The 19,189-nt window shown below is 42.5% G+C and overlaps 1 protein-coding gene across 1 annotated transcript; it reads right to left on the reverse strand.

Annotated features, from left to right (window-relative positions):
• Nucleotides 1-4,947: 4,947 nt before the first annotated feature.
• On the reverse strand, nucleotides 4,948-17,909 carry LOC115399277 (collagen alpha-1(IX) chain). Its single transcript, XM_030106567.1, has 26 exons — nucleotides 17,894-17,909; nucleotides 17,453-17,576; nucleotides 15,366-15,759; nucleotides 15,204-15,281; nucleotides 14,763-14,858; nucleotides 14,615-14,668; nucleotides 12,253-12,306; nucleotides 12,107-12,160; nucleotides 11,975-12,028; nucleotides 11,793-11,846; nucleotides 11,653-11,706; nucleotides 11,520-11,573; nucleotides 11,117-11,170; nucleotides 10,989-11,033; nucleotides 10,860-10,913; nucleotides 10,722-10,775; nucleotides 10,583-10,636; nucleotides 10,381-10,452; nucleotides 10,264-10,299; nucleotides 9,208-9,252; nucleotides 9,086-9,118; nucleotides 8,375-8,521; nucleotides 7,927-8,103; nucleotides 7,207-7,297; nucleotides 5,463-5,540; nucleotides 4,948-5,153 (listed from the first exon to the last, which is right to left on the reverse strand). The coding sequence occupies exons 1-26, from the start codon at nucleotides 17,907-17,909 to the stop codon at nucleotides 4,948-4,950; spliced, it is 2,232 nt and encodes a 743-aa protein (XP_029962427.1).
• Between the last annotated feature and the right edge of the window lie 1,280 nt (nucleotides 17,910-19,189).

The raw sequence follows: 19,189 nt of genomic DNA on the forward strand, positions 1-19,189 counted from the left end.
CAGTTGGCAGAGCAGTCGTCTTTCTGAAGGTTGAACGTTTGATCTCCTCGTGTAAAACCCCAAACTGCTCTTGACGGTGGGACGGAGTACCTCCACTGGTGTGTGAATGGGTGAATGTGATAAACAATGTTAAGTGCTTTGGGAACCAAAAAGTTGGAAAGCAAACTTTATTGCTTACGATATTTAATACATAGGTATAGTCACAAAAAAATTTAACCAGAACTTTGAATTTGTAATTTAGTTTTTTCATTTCTTGTCTAGTTTTTGAACTCTTCTCATGCTATGATTATGTTTCCATCATACAAAGTGTTACAATCTCCAGAACGGATCAGAATCATAATTATCATAGAATGATCATCATTCTATGTTCTTTTCCATTAGTTCATTTCTTTTTCTGAGAAAACAGGCAAATGATTCATTTTTCTCAATTAAAATTTCTCTTTGAAAGAGCCATGAAGAAATCTGCCGAAAAGCCTTGATTGAATTCAATCAGTGGTCTGCAACCCGTCTCAGTCTCAGCCAGTAGAGCCATTTTTGGCTCTGGTGCTGCAAAAAGATTTTTAAGTTTTGAAATAAAGACCACACAAAACCTGATTATACGATTCAGGTTTGGAGGCAAAGCTGTTGTTTCTGTTACATTCATAAAAATAAGGATTTAACTGCTGATATTTGATTTTTGTATTCAACTATGTGCAAACCTTTCTGCACATGAGCATGCAGGTAGCTAAAATGAGTGAAAGCAAAAGAGTCTGTTGAATTAAACCATTTTTTCTGATGACTCTTATTTATAGAATGTAGATATCTTATCAAAGATAGTGGCCCAAAACTCAAAAAATAAACACCCTACACTGATAGTGACACGTCTGAATTACAACTTTCAGAATATATATTTAAATGGCAGCAAGAAAAAAAATGAGCAAGTGAAACGGGGAGGATGGAGAGCAGAGCAGCAGGATGCAGACTTAGTTCAGCTTCAGGCTATAAAGTCATATTTGCCAAAGGCTTGCAGTTAAGAACACGTCTGAGCATTAAGACTTCTAACACCCGAGGCTGTCTGCCCCCCTGCATCATGCTGCTGAGTATTAGGAACCAACTCCAGTTACAAACTTTCAAAATAGAGAAGGTCTTCTGCTTTTTCATCTTTTGAAAAACTTTGAAAACTGCAGAATTTCTTGGGTTTTTAACCCTCCCACCCGAACACTGTGGTCAAGATATGAAAAGAAGAAAAATATGAACATACGAGGATATGTTTGGTCAATTTAACAAAATTTTATCTAAAAAATGCCGATAAAGGCATGCCTCCTCCCAGTGTTTATTCTCCACTGTTCCTGCTGTCATCTATGGACGTAACATGAATCCATCCACTTTCTACATCCACCCAGACTTTGAAACGAGAGCACTCGCCACGGCACCGCTATGCAGCCCTGTTCACATACTTCAAATAGAAATGACCTCATTAGAAGAGGTTTTCTTCCTGAAAGATAAGGTTGTGCTCCTCTAACAAAGTAAACTCAAGTTGGACACACAGTCAATAAGCACAGCAGGATGCTGGAGTTGGTAATGACTTTAGAGACATGGCATGCAGATAAGCTTTAGATGTATGACTACATGAGGTTTCTCTTTGTCAGGTTCAGATCGAGATCAAGGTTGTCTTGACGGATGAGCACTGAAGATAAGGATAAGGGAAAGAACTTCAATGTGGAAATAATTTGGCTGAATCCCACCTGGAGCAGGTGGGGCTATGAAGAACGTCAAAAGACATTAAATGTACATCTCAACAAGGGTGTAAATGGATGTTAAACATCCAAAAACAAACTGCTGTAACACTAAAATCAATCAGGGTATCAAGGGTACAAAATGACAAGTGTTCCACAACTGAAATGTCGATCACAAACAGCAGTTGTACCCACCAATAATCTGGATACCTTCCACGTTTTTCTGGTCAGAATTATTTATTTCAGGGGACTCTAATTAGTTGGAAGGTCGCTCCATTTCAGTTTGATTGAGGGCTGGCTGGAACAGTTAAATCAATCTTTTAAATAACCACAATTCTTAAAATTCTTTTATTGTCTTAGTGCAAATACAGAACTGTACATGGACATTTTATTAAATGTCTTTACAAAACCTTTTTTTAAAATTAATTAATAAATTAATTAATTAATTACACTCTGCAAGCTCACCCCAGGGCTCAGATTTGACCCTCTGCTGGGCCGGTTGTGGCCCACCGGCCATGTGTTGTACCTGGTTTGAATAGTGATCAGTTATTATTTAGTCATTTGGTCTGTTCATACCGCTGCAAGTTTGTAAAGTTTCCAGGGGCAAAACTTCTTCTTACAACTTGGCATTGTTCACTTGAATTGAGTCAGCCCCAAGAAAGCTGCAGATAAATGACAAAAAACACTGACATCTCCCAAAGTAGGGAACACATGAAGGAGTAGACTTCACTTCCAGGTGTGTTCTATGCTGAAATCAAGATATTTTCACTTTATGGTTGGTTCAATATAAAATAATTAAAAAAAAATGCATAGATACACAAACACCGGGAAGTTTTTGATGATTTACCGGTTCCCAGCTCCATATGAACCCTCCATTTATCCCCCATTGGACTTAAACAGCACCAGTGTTCTGCTTACTTTCACGCCTGCAAAAAAAAAAAACCCAGTAGTGCTTTTTCTGCTTTGCTTTAATTAGATTAGAGTCAAAGTAACTACCAGTTGCTCTGCGACTTCGAATTGGCTGCCTGAGGACAATGTCAACCCTCCGTCTCGTAGCCTCAGTTTTGGTGCCATCGCTTTGAAGCTCGGCCATGTTATACAACTCACACGCATTAAGCCATCTTCATCATCATCATCGCTCGTCTGGTTCGCCGCAGAGATAACTAGCGAGCCTGTCTGCAGCAAGTGGTTGAGCCCAGAAAGAGAAATTCGAAGGATAATCGGCGTGTGTAATAGTTTCCATGACAGAGATGGCCATAGCATCCTCTGATGGAACAAAACAGAGCGGCATGGCACCCACCAGGCAGCGGTCACACAGGGGAGGAGGACGATGGCCGACAGTCGACGGGCTCCTCTGAGGAAACCGGCGTGAGCCAGGAAAGACTGTGAAAAGCCACACACGGAGCTCACAGCTTATTTCTTCTCTTATAAGTGTTTGTTTAACAAATGTTGACAGTGGAAAGCAATCTTTATTTCTCTCGGCTCGTCATGTCTTCGACGAGCTGCGGGACCGCTGAAGCTTTTCCCAGCATACATTTCTGACGAAGCGGGGGAGGAATCCCCTGGATGTGGCGTGGGCCCTGCTCCATAACACATCCAGACACTGGAGTAATTTGGAGTCTCCTTTCCACGTGAGCAGCAGGTTTTTCAGCTGGAAAGAACACGCAGGCCAGGAATCAAACTGCTTCGGAGTAACGGTATCCCGTGAGCCGCCATGTGGGAAATATTGCTGTTTGTGTCATTGTTTGTTCCCATCACTACAACAACCTCTGAAAAAACAAGCACAGGTTGCAGGTCGTTCCTTTTCCCTTGCCAGTTGAACTCATGTATAATCACTCTAGTCCCATAAAACAAAGTCAAAACTTTCATGCAAATAAAAGCTTATTATGTAAGATCGGAGCGCTGTGTTCGGATGCTGCTTTTGCCTGGCTGCAGTGTTCAGAGCGCCGTCGGTTTATTTACTTTTACATCTGACTTTGGCCAAAAGTCACTGCTTCTTCCTCCCATCTGGAAATATGACAGTCGAGAGAGGAGCGTGAGTTACTTTCCTGTGGCATAAAGTGTTTTCACAGTATTGATCTCGATGGGGAGCTTTCCCAACGCTAAGATGTTCAGCGTTGTCAGACAATGTTCACACCACCTAGAAATCACTTTGGGAGGAAAGCAGGGCTTTCAAAAGACTTTTAAAATTCAAGATTCTCTTGTTATGTTGTTGGGATCTATAGGAATCTCTGAATGGATAGATCTGTCCCAAATTTTATCCAGCATGACGTTAATTTAACTGTTCCTTTTACAAATATATATTAAAAAAAAAATTATATAAAAAATATATATTTTTAGACGTTAAAAAGTAGTTGTTTTTTTTTAATCTATAGATTATGTTTGGCTATTGTAGCTGTTTTCTTACCTTCAGAATATCAGTGGTGTTTCCAAATGGCAGATTACAGCTTATCATTATTAATATTATTATTATTATTGTTCAGTTTTCTGAATAAGGAAAAAAAGAAAACCTCACGCCACAGATTCTACTGAAGATCCACTGCGGCTGCACAAATTTACTGAATTCAACAAAATGTGACCCATTAGTTCTTTGTGGATTCCAGTTTGTCAAAAAAACAGAAGCAGATATAAAATATTTCCTCTTACCACTCTAGTCTCACACCAAGAAGTCGTATGTTCGACCTTCCTTCTGTGTGAAGCTTTTCTCCAGGTATGGAGGCTAATTGGTGAATCTCGTTAGGTTAATTGCTGGCAGGTGTGTATATTTTTGAATCAAATATGCATTTTAATGAAATTACTTTTACACAAAACAATTCAGATAAATTGTAAAAAATGCAACAAAAAATCCTGAAAGTTAGCCCTCTTTCACATCTCATTTATTATAAACACTTCTTGATAAGTGATGCACTTGGATGAGTGAAGCTGATAATGATAGACTGTCTTGACTTCAATGTCTGTTTCAGATTTTTATTATAAAGAGCAGACGTTTAAAGACAACTCAAGACTCGTGAAATCAGTTTAAATAAATCTATCAGATCAGATGGTGCTTTTATACATATATATTGTATTTTGTCTTTGGTGGCTTCTATCATAGAAGTGAACCTTTGCATATTTACATGGGAATTTTCAGTTTATTTGAACAAACATATTAACAAAAATTCTTCTTTACTCCTCTGAACTCAACATTTAATTCAGCGTCTTTCTTTCTTTCCCTTTTTTTCTCTTTTCCACTTTATGAGCGATTCCTCAACCTCCGCGGCGCTGGCTGAGGCGTCCCCGCGGCGGCGGCGGCAGGCTGAGCGCAGCCAGAAGTGACGCAGACCCCCGGAGGTCCCCGGAGTCCCGCGTGACCCCTGAGTCCGGGCCGGCCGACGTGACCCCTGGCCCCCCGGCTCCCCGGCTGGCCGTCGAAGGCCCGGCCGGGACGTCCGCGCTGACCTGCGTTTGAGGTAGAGTCGTCAGATGAGTCCTCGGGCTCTGCAGTCTGCTCAGTTAGCCGTGTACAGCTGGTTTTCAGAAATTCCAGGAAGCAAAAAATTTCCAGTGAAAAATGTCGGGTTTTTTTTTTTTTTTTTTTTCAGCCAGTAACACTCTGACTGTAAACCTCCCTCCCCGCCTTTACTTGGAATTTAAAGCTCAGTCGTAGCATTTTTCAAAATGATGAACCGTCAGAGAGACGCAAATAAATTTGTCCTGTTATGATTAAATTATCACTGAAGAAGTTGGAAAAAAATAAAAAGTTATTACCCTTAGATCCTTGGTCTCCAGTGTGGCCAGGAAGGCCATGACCTTTAGCTCCTTTATCACCTTGATCTCCTTTGTCTCCTGCGAAACACACACACACACACACACACACACACACACACACACACACACACACACACACACACACACACACACACACACACACACACACACACACACACGAACAAGAATGACTTTAGAAAAGCCAGAAACCCTCTACTGATGAAAGAGTGAACGTGTTGCTGAGATCACAGTTAAATAAGTGTTTAAAACACCTTGTAAATATTCTTGGATTTCATTGGTCTGCCGTTGGAAAGCAGTGCGAGTGTGACGTCATTCTCGGGCTTTAAACCATAAACTGGACTTTAGAACGGATACCTACTGAATTTATAAGTCTGTGCTGCTTTTGATTCAGCGGTTTCATTAAGTAAGTTTCATGATGGAACGTCGTGTCGTCACAGTGTGTCTTTCCAGTGCTGGAAAAAAGGTCAGGTACATTAATTCAACACACACGACACTTTTTATACTCATAGTTGACTTTTTGTGAAGGTGAAAGAATTTAGCACTCAATAAATTGCACGATTAGCTTAAAATAACACGCTCTTGTGCTTTTGAAAAGTAAATTAATGCAAACTAAAGAAAATACAATAAATATATTGCAATAAACGCCTCTGTTCTGAAGCATCGTTGAGATTTCTCCCCAGCTGTACCAGGTGGGACAGACCGACCCTCCAGATCCACCTGCCAACAGGCCGGGGTCCCTTTCACCTCTTTCAAACATCCTGCCTCTGATTTACAAAGCAGACGCTGGCTGCAGTATTTATTGTTGCGACCCAAGCTGAAATAACTTCTGATGACAGCCGTATGACTTTACCAGAATTAGCAGCTTGATCACAGTCGGTATGTGTTTGTCCAAACGTGTGTGAACTGCTAGATTTGATTTTTTTGGGACTGCTGAAGCAAGTAAACAAAGTGTTGTGTACGTCCAAAAACTTAACAGATTCTTATTTGTCAAAAAGCCACAAAGAGACGTGTCTTCACAGACCGAGCGGTCCTCCAAAGTAAAAGTAAATAAACTGAGCGTGATGAGTAAAAAAATCTATAATGGAATATCAAACAGCTTGGACTTCACAGATGTTTTCTGGTTACATAAAGTTTTATATACAGTATGAATAACACAAGCAAGCACGTGAGCGGAGAGAACTCACCTCGTATTGATTGGCACTGTCCTTAAGCTGTTTTTCTCCATGTGGCTCTCAGTGTATAAATTGGAGACACTCCTGATTAAGAGTCTCGATTTTTCTCAGCCTGTTCCTCGCAACGTTTCGCAACGGCTCCAACGCTCCGGTTGTGCCTCTTTCTACCAGATCACGCCATCCTCACGACCGAATGCAGCTTTTTAAAACTTTTCAACAGGTTGTTCTAATTCTAAATCGAAGAAATTTCATATTTGTATTAATTTTATTTGACGATAGTTGGCAGCTAGTTGGAATTAAGCAAAATTAATGGACTCAATGAAGAAATCCAGCGAAATCTATGTGTCACCTTGTTAATCACACTTTGTTTATGTGGTAATAAGTTGTAGATAAATGTGAAATTTGTGTTACTTCAGTCAAAAACATAAAGTTCGAATGCAGGTTCTCAGTAAAAATGACCTTTTGTCCCAAAGCTGGATGTTCCTTAAAGAAGCATCACTGAGTTACAGATGAAGAGTTAAATAAATCTGTCAGGACTGCACTTGTCCCACCTTTTGCTCCTTTTTGGCCCGGGTCGCCAGCTTCTCCGTAGAATCCCGGTAGTCCCACTTCTCCATCAACACCGTCGTTACCAGGATCCCCCTGGCAACGGCATCAACAGAGAAACACACGGCTGATCTTCTGAGCGTTTTGGTGTAATCCTTGAAATCAAGGTTTCATGAAAAGTCTGCTAACTAACACTCTGTTGGGAAAGCGCGTCTGTTGGCAAGAAACACCAAAGCATCGGGATCAGTGACGATTATCTAATAATAATGGAGTATTTTTGTATCGAAGGTTTATCGGCTGAAGAGTCTTGTGTGATTAGAAGTTGTGGAACATGAATCGATTCAACGCTGTGTAATAATGTGGAAAAGGCTTTTCAATCCAAGGACAGCCTCGATACTCTCCAAAAACCATTCAGCACAGACCAAGTGTCTAGTCTGTGACTCCTTATTTGTCCTCATGGAGACGTGGAAAATCGTAATGTTTTCATTCCAGGCTTTTCTGCCAAATACTTCAGCTCTTTTACTCTGGTCCAGACCCTCACAATGTGTTTGCATTTTACTCAGCCAGAGAGGAGAGAGAGAAAAAAAAAAAAAAAAAAAAAAGGAAAAAAAAGAACAATGTATGGAGAACGAACTGCGCTCTGCGTCTCTGCTACAGGTCTGCAGGAGGCGAGGCGTCAGCCGGAACACTCCGAAACGTCTCTCGCGATCGGTGTTTGAACTCACAGGAGGTCCGGGGGGTCCCGTCTGGCCCTGCGGGCCGGGGGCGCCCATGGGAACGTCTCCGTACAGAGGGCAGACGGCGGCACATGTTCTCTTCACGGAGTTAGCAAAGGTGGACATCTGCTCCAGGACCACCTTCTTACAGACCTCGATCACGTGTTGGGCTGGGAGCGCGGGACCCTGGGTGAGAAATCGGCATCACATCCATCCAGCTGCAGGACGAGTCACATCATCGATCATTTCTACCACCGAGTTATGGATTTACAGCCACACTACAGGCCATTCCTGCAGTGAGTTCTAATGAAGAGCTGCTAAAGCCGTGGAGCAGACGAGGTGCCAGTTACAGTGGATACTCAGGAGAAGCGCTTCAAATCTCAGTTACGCAGTTTAATACATGAAGCACTCTCAATTTCAGCCAAAACACACACACCGAGGCTCAGATTTTACTCACTGGTGGGCCTGGAGGCCCCTGAAAGCCATCTGGTCCTCCTTCACCTCGAACCCCCTTAACTCCAGCAGGACCTGAGCGTCCATCTGGGCCTGCGGGGCCGCGCTTCCCCCGGCCTCCCTGAGGACCCTGCTCACCCCGGTCTCCAACCTACAGGACAAATCAACAAGGTCGGCCGGATGAAGCCAGAGTGTCGTCGCAATGCAACGAAAATTCACGTTTGCAGCTTCTCAGCCTGCCTCATAACTGTGAACTAATTAAACTCTCAACACATTAAAGTTCCGTGTGAAACGTGAACGAACGCACGCTTTCAAAGGTGAAAGTTTAAATCTGGCAGAGGAAAGCTGAGAAATGTGAAAGAGTCATTTTGGAGCGCTTGTGGGCGTCACTGCTCTTATCGCATCCCCAGATGCTGCAGATATGCCTGGAATGTTATTTGATTCATACATTTTTCAGACTATTCACTTTGCAAAAAGGGAGAACGTGACAAGTGAAGGATTTTCTATCTAGGAGTGGCAGAAATCTTCAAGTGCATGGAAACATCACACCTGCTCTGTACCAATATCAGAACAACATGGTATATTTGAGAAGAACATTGGTTAAAGGATCTGATAATTAGTAGAATGTTATAATTATCACAGCTAATGATCACAATAAAGAGCACATTTTCTGTCATGATTGAAGCGTCTGAATCGTCCGTCTGAGTCGGCTCACCCGTCCTTTTGGGCCCTTCACGCCTTTTTCTCCCTGTAAAGCAAAAAACAAACTAATTATAAGAAAAACAAATGAAGCCGACGTGATGCGAAGACGAGAAAATAAAATACTGAAGGCAATACCTGTGCACCTTTACCTCCTTTGATCCCCTGGATTCCTGTGCCACCCTGTACAGCAAACAAACATCGAATCCAATATGAAATATTCACCTTTGGTTTTCTGGTGATTCACAGCGTTTGGCCCATGGATTAAAACTTAGACGTTGGTCTATGTTTGCTTCTACTCTGATTATTAGGATTTCAAGATTGTGCTTTTGTGTGTGTATTTGATAAAGTTTTGTTTTTAACTGAGCCAATTGCTCTGTGATCGCCCTCTTCTACGGAGTTCAGTGTGTCCAAAGTCTACCTGATGATTCAGTGACTTATAGGAAGATCTGTGCTTTTCAGCATCATTTTCATTTTCCAATTTGTATTAAATGAATGTAAATAGATTTTGCTTTTTACAGCTAAAGCACTTTACATTGCCAGTCCCATTTACACGCCAGTGGAGGCCGCCATGCAAAACACTCAGTCCATACACCTTCATCTACTTATCCATATAGTCACACACTTTACATCGTCTTGAATTATCAGCCTCTCTTTAAAAGAAGTTGGATCATAAAGCAGAACAGCGATGGCTTTCTGCTCTCAATCTGGAGTCCCTCTTTCTGTTCTTTTTCTTTTTTCTTCAAATCAAATTTGTTTGCTCGAGTGTGCGCCACGGAAAAAAATAAACAGCGTAAAAGCGGTTACTGAAAGAAAATGTGTCTCTTCCATTTGCTCGGGACACTCTGCAAACATGGAGAACAAGTCCTGAGGGGGAGTTCAGCAGCGGCTGTGACCTGCTGTCCAGATGGAGGGAATCAGCCCCGAGGGCCTTCCTCTCATCTATATCACTGAACTGCTTTCTTCTGTCGACTCTCGTCACATTTAGGGCTTTAATTGGATAATATCATTTATCTGATTTGCCATTGGACCTAAATACAAGCTTGCTTTTCCAAACCAGCGAAGGGTTTTGGTTTGGATCAAATGTGGAATTCTGTGTGGCTTATGGATCCTGTAAACACTTCCTGCACGGCCGCAGCAGAACAGTCATTTCTCCTCTTCTTTCACATCTCTAATGGGTAACGGATGTATTACCTTGGACCCTGCTTTCCCAGGCACACCAACATGTCCCTGTAAAGAAACGACACATTGTAATAGCTTGAAGTACACTCCTTTATGTAGGAGTCAAGGAAATTCATCTGGAGCGCTCACAGTCGGTCCAGGTGGGCCGATAAATCCAGGTCGTCCTGGCTTCCCGGCAGAACCCTTGTAACCTCTTGGGCCCTTGAAGATAAAACATTTATTAACCAAACTTGACGGACTGCTTCATTCTTTGCTTTCCTTTAATATGGCAAACTACTTTGCGAACAGAATGTATTGCTCGCTCGTCTTCAGCGACTGAAATGTGACTTACAGTTTGGCCTTGGGGACCCATTTCTCCTGCAGGCCCCAGGGGGCCTTTTTCCCCCTGTAGAAGACACACATGGTCACGAGCTAATTTGTCAAACAAAAAAAGCTTTATTTTTATTTACAAAACATGTTGAGCGAGGTACCTTCAGACCGCTGCGTCCCAGTTTCCCAGTGAGGCCCTGCGGCCCTTGATAAGCCTGCGAGGAGCAGACGACAGTCGCCGCATAAAAACCCAGGAGCTCCGCCTCTAAAGAGCCGACATGTAGGTATTATCGTGTTACCTCTATTCCTGGATCACCGTCTCTGCCAGGCAAACCCGGATCTCCAATGATTCCCTGAAGAAATCCAAACGGTAGAATCAAACAGGCCTCTATGGAGTGAAGGTAAAACCGACGGTTTGAGCGTCTCACCTTGAGTCCGATGACTCCGTCTCGTCCCACTGGCCCTGGAATACCCTGGTTTCAACAGGTTTATACAGACATTATGGTCAGTAAAAGAAAAGAAAAGAAAAAAAGACCATATCATTGTGTTTACTTACCGGCTTCCCCTTCTCCCCTGCAGCTCCTCTCTCTCCTGGATCTCCAACAATTCCCTGTCAAATCATCATTTTTAGCCCCATAAACGACTGATCTGCTACATATTTCATCCTGTAAGCGGCACGGTCAACCGGTGAGTCTTCCGGCATGCAGCGCGGAGTACGTTTATCGCAGATATAGTTCAGGCCTTTGTGTGGAAGCCAGCTCCAGCCACACGGACTAATGTTGTTTATGGAGACGCCATATAAGTCAAAATCCTTGGTTCTGCGCCCCTTCGAGTGTTTTGCCACATTAGAGATGATTTAATGGTTCTTTAGGCTCACATGAGGGGATTTTAAATGTAGTGAACACAGAATCTGGAGGATCACTGTGGGTTATGAAAGAGGGAATCCCAAAGCGACCCACCTGCTTTCCTCTGCTCCCAGGCCGCCCTGTTTTACCGATACCGCCTTTTTCACCCTGAAAAGGAAAGATCGGTGGCTTTCTGTTAAATATAATGAGAAAAGAAAGCAAAAAAGCTCAAAGAAACCATAAGTACCTTCACTCCCTGATACCCAGGGATCCCGTCAAAGCCTCTGTCCCCCTTGCTGCCCTAACAAGAGGCCAAAAGGTGAGAAATACAGTAAGCACATGATCATCAGCAAAAGTTATTACCTACTTCCTGAAAGCTTAACTTACAACTTCTCCGGGTTTCCCTGTCTCTCCGATGTCTCCAGGAGGTCCCCGAACTCCCTGTTGATACCATCAAGAGGCCGTTTAAGCTCTAATATGTTCAGCTGTGCTCTAATGTTGATCATTTCAAGAACTCAGCATAGGATTAAATTTATTTGATTAATTCTGATATCAGTAGAATTATCTACCTTGAATCCTGAGGCACCTTTTAATCCTTTCAGCCCCTTAGGACCTCGATCCCCCTGTGAACACAATGTCCCATTGATCTAAATCTGAAACACTTGGGGGTGAATCAGATGATTAGTGTATGTGATAAATACCACTTGGCCCCAGAGTCCTCTCATTCCTTTTTCGCCTTTGATCCCCTCTTCACCCTGAGGATAAATAAGAACTTTCATTAAGGCGTCATGAATAAGAGACACGCTGAAGTGGAACCCTGGCAGGGGCAAATTAAAACGCATCTCACCTTCGTGCCTGCCTCGCCAATATTCCCATAATCCCCGGTGTTCCCACGGATCCCCTGCAAGACAAATTTGATTTTATGATTGACTAAACTCGTGACTTCTTCTGCAATTTTCTACTTGTGAATTAAACAGCCTGTAAAATCTAAATGTTGGTGTCTTCTCCGTCTCACAGATTTAAACATGTGAACCGTGAAGGCTCGACAGCACTTGTTTCTCAGCTACAGACTCCAAATTTCACTGCAGTAAAAAAAAAAAAAGAAGGCTGTTCCATGTATTAACTTTCTCACCAGACAGATGTTTCTCTTTTCACTCTCTTTCACAAAATACCGGCCGACCGATCATGTTGCGTAACAAATAGCAACTCTCATTTATTTGTGATTTGAATACAGAGTAGGAATAGATTCAGATTCAGGACAATTTGAAGTTTATATAGGTGTGTTCATGGAACTAGGACAGCTACTAGATAGAAAAGTTATAGAGTTAATGACAGATGTCTTCTTCCAAAAGCCACAGATCGCTTTCACAGGTGGATAAATACTAAAGATAGAGCAAAAACATTATGCAGCTAGTTTTATTCTATGGTGCATCATTCAGAAATTCTCTAATAGATGCACAAACGGTGTCATGTTGACGCCACCAGTGTTTCTCTTTGTTTCTCCAAGTTGGAAGTGGGACCTTTCCCTCCTCTCAGAAACTCTGAAACCCCCTTAAATTCCATGTTTGCATTTTATTATTTTCTCAGACAACCACAAAAAGGCAGATCATTTCACAGACATATGTTCATAGATGCTAATTAGGTGCCAAACTGCGGTGTTGTCAAACATAAATTATTCCTTTGATCTCTAATATATCCTTTTGACTACGAACATGCGATACGTTCTAATCGGACTTCTTTCAAACCCATTAATGGAAACTCTACATCGGCAGGAGTTAGGAAACATGAGTCATGAATACAACAGCACGGATCAGTGTTGTTTGCACAGATGCGGACTTCCTCAGCAGCAGAGGGGAAAGTGTTTTCCAATTGGCTGTATTTCACTGAGTCAACAAACATATCCAGCGAGGCCGGGATGTCTTTGTCTTGCCAGCTTACAGGATCATCCCCCCGAAACGCCGTCTTTTACACCCAGTCAGCTGGATTTGGGTCAACCTCAGAAGATGGCCGACAGCGAGGCGCGAGGCATGACCGTGAACTTTTACAGCATTTCTGAGGCCGTATAGCTCAGACGGGCAAAGGGACCACCCACCGCCCCAAAGACGGGGCCGCTCATGGTATCTGTGCCAGGAAATGCCCTCCTCGGATGCCAGCGGAGGAGATAAACAAGTCGGGGCTCTGTGATTCACAAGCTGGCAGAAGGTCAAAGCTTGAACCCGTTACACAAGGCAGATGTTTACTCCCAGATGAGCCACAGCTGCGAGGCAAGACATGAATATGTAGCATGTACGGCTCTGGAAATGTACTCCCAGCCCGCAGACGTACATGTGTTTGCTCAGGCATCATGGGGGATTTGTTTCAGAGCAAAGGCCACATTAAATGTCAAACCGTCACATATGTTTATTAAGAAAAAAAAAAAAAAAAAAATGAAGGGCTTATTTAAACACATGTTAGCCGGGCTGTTTTAAAAAAGACACACGGCTCTAACAGCGGCGACCGCTCGGCTTCAAAGGGATTAACAAGGCATAAATCTAAAGTGGAAATAATCACATCTGCTGCTCTCAGAGGGATGTAAATGTGAGAATAGATGTTCAGTCACTCATGCATGTGTAACTGGATCCTTAATTTGTGAAATATTCACAAAAATCTCGTCCTTTATGAGGGACTTTGGTTAATCTAAAAGCCTCAAGGAACAAAGATAAAAACACTTCAATAACTGAAGATATTTCACGCTAGAAATAAGCCTGTGAAGCCACATTAACAGATTCTTAAAGGGGAAATTATACAAGAGTTGTCGGTTGTAATAATAATAATAAGAAGAAAAAATAAGAACAATAAAGAACATCGTCACGTCTGTGTTGCTTTGTGTTTTTCTCTGAAATCAAAGCTAACGCAGGTTTTCAGACGATGAAAGAAACTCCAGACTCTACTGTCACAAAGAGCTTCTGCTTCCAGATCCGTTTCCATCCGGTCGTGTCTCAGTTGTGCTTCTGTCGCCATTTTCCTGAGCGTTGCTGCCGTCTCACAACTGAAAGTTTTACAGTGTTACTCACCCTCGAGCCACTTTAATTCTTTATTGTGCACGGCAACAGGAAATGGATGCTGCTCATGCTGAGAATGCATTAAGCAAACACTGGGACGTGCACTAACCAGCATGACACCAGGTCTGACATTTGCAGCGCCGAGAGACACACTGCATCTCAATTTACCCAGTTTCCTTGCCGTCCTTGGTCTCCGTCCTTTCCTGGAAGACCCCTGTGACCCTGCAGGGGAATAAAAAATGAGCCAGTCCGAATTCTACTTGTCATATCAGCATGTTCGGCCGGTTCGCTGCTCATACACCACATTTCCTCTCACCTTTGGCCCCGGCGGACCCTGAACACCAGGCTGACCATGCATGCATTTGCAAGATGCTCTTCCAGCAGTGAGACCGATCTCTGCATACCCTCCACACTGCCAGAAACAGACAGGAGCAAAAGTCCAAATCCACAAATGCACCTCTCAATACATTCAATTACCAAAATAAGATGAGCTTTATTAAATCCATGTAAATCAAATTTACATAGCACAGCAGCATTATAGCTTCTATCAGAGTTGTACAATGTGCAAAAGTGGTATTCCGAACAAATGATCCAACCTATTAGAATAAGTCAGCTGAATGGTTGCTTCAGTATTAGTGTGAAAGTACTTGCATGAATATTACTTTAATTTAATAGCCTCCAGTGGTCATCTGATCTCCAATGTTTTCACCTATCATCATGGTTAAATGAGGGTAGTGTTGAATCGTGGAGGTCTCACCACACTGGCGAGCTCGCAGCAGCCTTCTGAATACGCCTTCTCCGGATCACACGACACTTCGACCTGCTGCAGATCCACCTGCCGAGTCACAAGGGAGAACTTGAAGCAGGATCAGAAATCAACACTAGGGGGGAAAATGCTGCTCTTCCTTTGTAAACATACAGACACTCTGCGTTGTCCTGCAGCCCGTTTGACGATGGCGGTGTACCCCTGGCGAATGACCGGCCTCGGCTCATCTATGGACTCCACCCGGACCTCCTCGCAGTCGATCAGCAGCTTCACCCGGCTGCCTTTCACACTGAGCGCAAGCTTGTGCCATTCTCCGTCAAACAGCTTCTCCACGCCGTGGAAGCTCCTGAGCATCTGGCTCCCCCGAGGGCCGGCGTAGAAGAAGTCCAGCGAGCGCGTGTCGCCGTGGAAACGCAGCCCCACCTGCTCCCGTCCCTCGGGGTCGCTGACCTGCCAGAGGCTCCAGGAGGCCTCGGCGGCGTCTTCGGTCACCTTGAACGTTGCGATGATGGAGTAGTCTGTGGGAAGTCCATCTGGATACACATCGCTGTGGAGCAGGAGGGAGGATTCACAGCTGTACAACTCCAAGAGGACACTTTCAAACACAAAGCAGCCTTCCTAAAAGCACGAAGGATTTATTTTGGAAGAGTGAAGTTTAAAACACACATTAGAATAAAAGCTGGGAACTTTCAATGCCCACATTTGTTTTGGTGCTGTTTTTTTTTTTTTTTTTCAAGGGAGGGATTTCAATAGTCAGCAGAAGGCAGTGCTGTGTTGTCGTTGCTTTCTTTCTTTTTTTTTATGTGAACAAAGGACTACATTCAAGAAAGAAAATATTGAATTTATTGTCAGACACTGTGGGCTCGGATGAAAACAACATGTGAGCTCTGGGAGGTGCGCTGCAACCAACAGGCTAACATCACAAAAAAACAAGGTAGTTCAGTGATCAGCGCATTATCACGAGGCATTTCATGATCTTATTTAAAGGATTTTATCTTTTCATGTCAATTTTACATTTTGTTTTCATGTAATGAATAGGCTACTTTAAAATGAAACCGTTATTATACGCCAAATCTATCAACAGAAGTGACTTTGTTAAAGCTCGGACTCATTATAAAAAAGAAAAAAAATGACTGTGATGCTCGCACTCCACAAAACAATTAAAATAATATGTGTGGCTCCGGAAAAAACACAAAAGGAAAAACGGAGAACAAAAAAGCTTCTGTTGTAAAAAAGGCTTTAATAAGTAACTTGCACAGATTTTCAAACTGATAGTAAATTGGGGTTTTTTTTCTTCTTAACAACAAAGGTAGAAAGAATTTCTCACCAGAGCTTGAAAAGAAATCTGTGCAAGAAAAAAAAAATCCTTTGAAAATATTAACGATGCTGTGCAGCAATGATTTATTCAACACTAAACTTTTAGTACTCTGATTGCTATTCTGTGTATTTTTATAACTAATTTGTGACTTTAATGCATTTGTGTTATATGATTGTATTACTGCATGTCTTCTGAAGATCCAGTCTGATGTGTGGAAACAATAATTTAGTCCCATCTGAGTGTAAAGTTTGTGGTTGGGAGAAGAAGACACATGACTGAAAGAGAAGCTGATAACACTGATAACAGAGAGAGGTCAACATAGCAAAATATTTCCACTTTTCAGAAGCTGCGTTTACTTGGATTGCTTAGTTTGCATTAGATTAGATGCTTTATTCATCCACAAAGGAACTCTACAGTTTAAAGTATCATCCATAGATGAAAGATGAAAAAAACTAAAAAGAATTCATTACGAAAACACACTGGCAAAAAAAAAACTGTAGGTGAATGTCTAAAAAAAATCCTGATTGAAGAACAAGTTGTCCAGCCTGTGGTGAAACACGTCAGCCGAGTTAGCATGTTTAGTAGTTTGTTTGTGTTTTTTAATTTTGTGGATTATCCAGACTCGGAGGTTCTCTTTAGGATCCTGTGACTTCATTATTCCGTCTTTTGCAGTCACAACACAGCTTTTCAAGTCAAACTTAACCAATCACTGTATAACCAGTGTGTCACTGGTGTTGACAGGTTCCTGTCAGTCTCTCCGGACATCACATGAAACAACCTGAAAGTCGACTGTAACTGGATGTTATCACCAAACAGCTGGAGAAAGACCCTTTTACCACCGCTGCACCGGTGAAAAGATTTCAGTGTGCGTTCAGTGACTTCCTAATCATTTCAGTGAGATGAGGGTGCGATCTCACCGTACCTCATGGTCCTCTGCAGGTGGATGGAGGGGTTGACCCGGTAGGCCACTGCCTCAGGCTGAGAGCCATCCACTCTCCTCACCCCTTTTACCTCGGGAACACGGAACTCCTCCAGCAGATCGAAACCTTACAGCACAAACACTGAGCTCAGCTTGATTCTGCATCAAAGCGCTGGACGTATCTTCAATCTAATGTCCATGTGTGTCAGGAGAAATTTCTGTGCATTTGCTTCTAAACTATATATTATCATTGTAAATAACAGAGAACTTCCAAGAAAAATATTATTTGTCCTCCTCACAGCTCATTTGAGTAAAATCTGTGTTATAGGCACATTTTTGAATATTTGAGGCTTAATTTTGCAGCAGATTATGGCAGCAACAAGCCGAATTATCTGGACTTCGAAGGTTCACGTTAACAGCTCAACCTCAAGATGACCTCTTGACCTTTGAGTGTGCACATGTAGTCAGTGTGAGAGCAAGAAATCCCACACTGTTCGCTGCTGTGAAGGCAAACCAAAAGGCTGTGAACTGACAAACACTGGCACCTGCTGGCCAGTCAGCAGTAGCAGGCTGGTGAGGGTGAAATCCCTCACAGCAGACCATTTATTGCAGCAGATCTCAAATTCTTGAGTCAGTTGTCCAAAAAATGTGTGAAGGACTAAAGAAATCAGCTCTATGACGTTGTTCTGGCAGAGACCAACACATTAAACAAAATACAGCCTGGAACAAATAACAAGACTCATCAACTCAGTTGTGATGGGCCGCTGTATTGATACAGATTAAAAAATATGTGGGCATAGTAACTCACTTGGTAGATTTTGACAATGGGACAATCCCAAGAACAAGGAGAGCGTTGCAAACACCAGCATATTTCTGCAGGCTGGCATTTTCAGTTATCTGAAGTCACCTGTTAGTGCCTGTAGTGCAGCAAATGAAATATCATCAATTCAAACGAGGAAAAAATCAGGTTAAGTGACATTGAATATACACCAGTCAATCAAAAAAGAGGTGAAACAGTCAAAATGGATGGAAACCAAACCCACACAGTCATAAATGTAATTCACAATATACTAATCATAGACGATTTTAAAATTTTAACCTAATCTACAAAATCTAATATTTGACTTCCTTTATATTGGGATGACTGCAGTTCTAAATTCATTTCAGACTTTCTGTATCTACTGCTTTATAATATTCATCAAATTACACCAATAGATTCAAATAGACTCAATTGCATTGTCCTTGTCTCAGTCACCAGATCTACCAGCCAACTCCAGCTTTCTATTACCTATAGCCTCACAAAATGTAGGCCTGCATCAGGTAAAGACCAAAATATCAGTATTACTTACATATTCCTGAAAAACAAAGTGTCGGGGCTCCTGCTTGTGGATCTTTTCCAGTTCATGGGGTGGAGATGTATCCCGCTCTAAAGTGCCATCCCGGGGCCAGTGTTTAACCTGAACAGGAGGACCATTCACACTGGACACTCCGGATCTCAGAGGAGCCTGATCCTTGAGCTCCACTCCACCTTTGGTCCCCAGGGGGATCTGCTGCTTCTCATAGGCCAATCAGACAGTGCAGCACAGTCAACCAGCCTGAGCGATCAAAGTTGGGAAACGCAAGCAAAATTCATGAGATTCAAGCCGTCGAAGCAACAAAATGAATAATATTTAAAAAACAAAGCAACACTTTCTTATTAGTGTGTTGGAAAATGCAGCTTTCAAGGTTTTCTTTTTTCTT

Source organism: Salarias fasciatus, chromosome 13 (assembly GCF_902148845.1).
Source record: "Salarias fasciatus chromosome 13, fSalaFa1.1, whole genome shotgun sequence".
Taxonomy (NCBI): Eukaryota; Metazoa; Chordata; class Actinopteri; order Blenniiformes; family Blenniidae; genus Salarias; species Salarias fasciatus.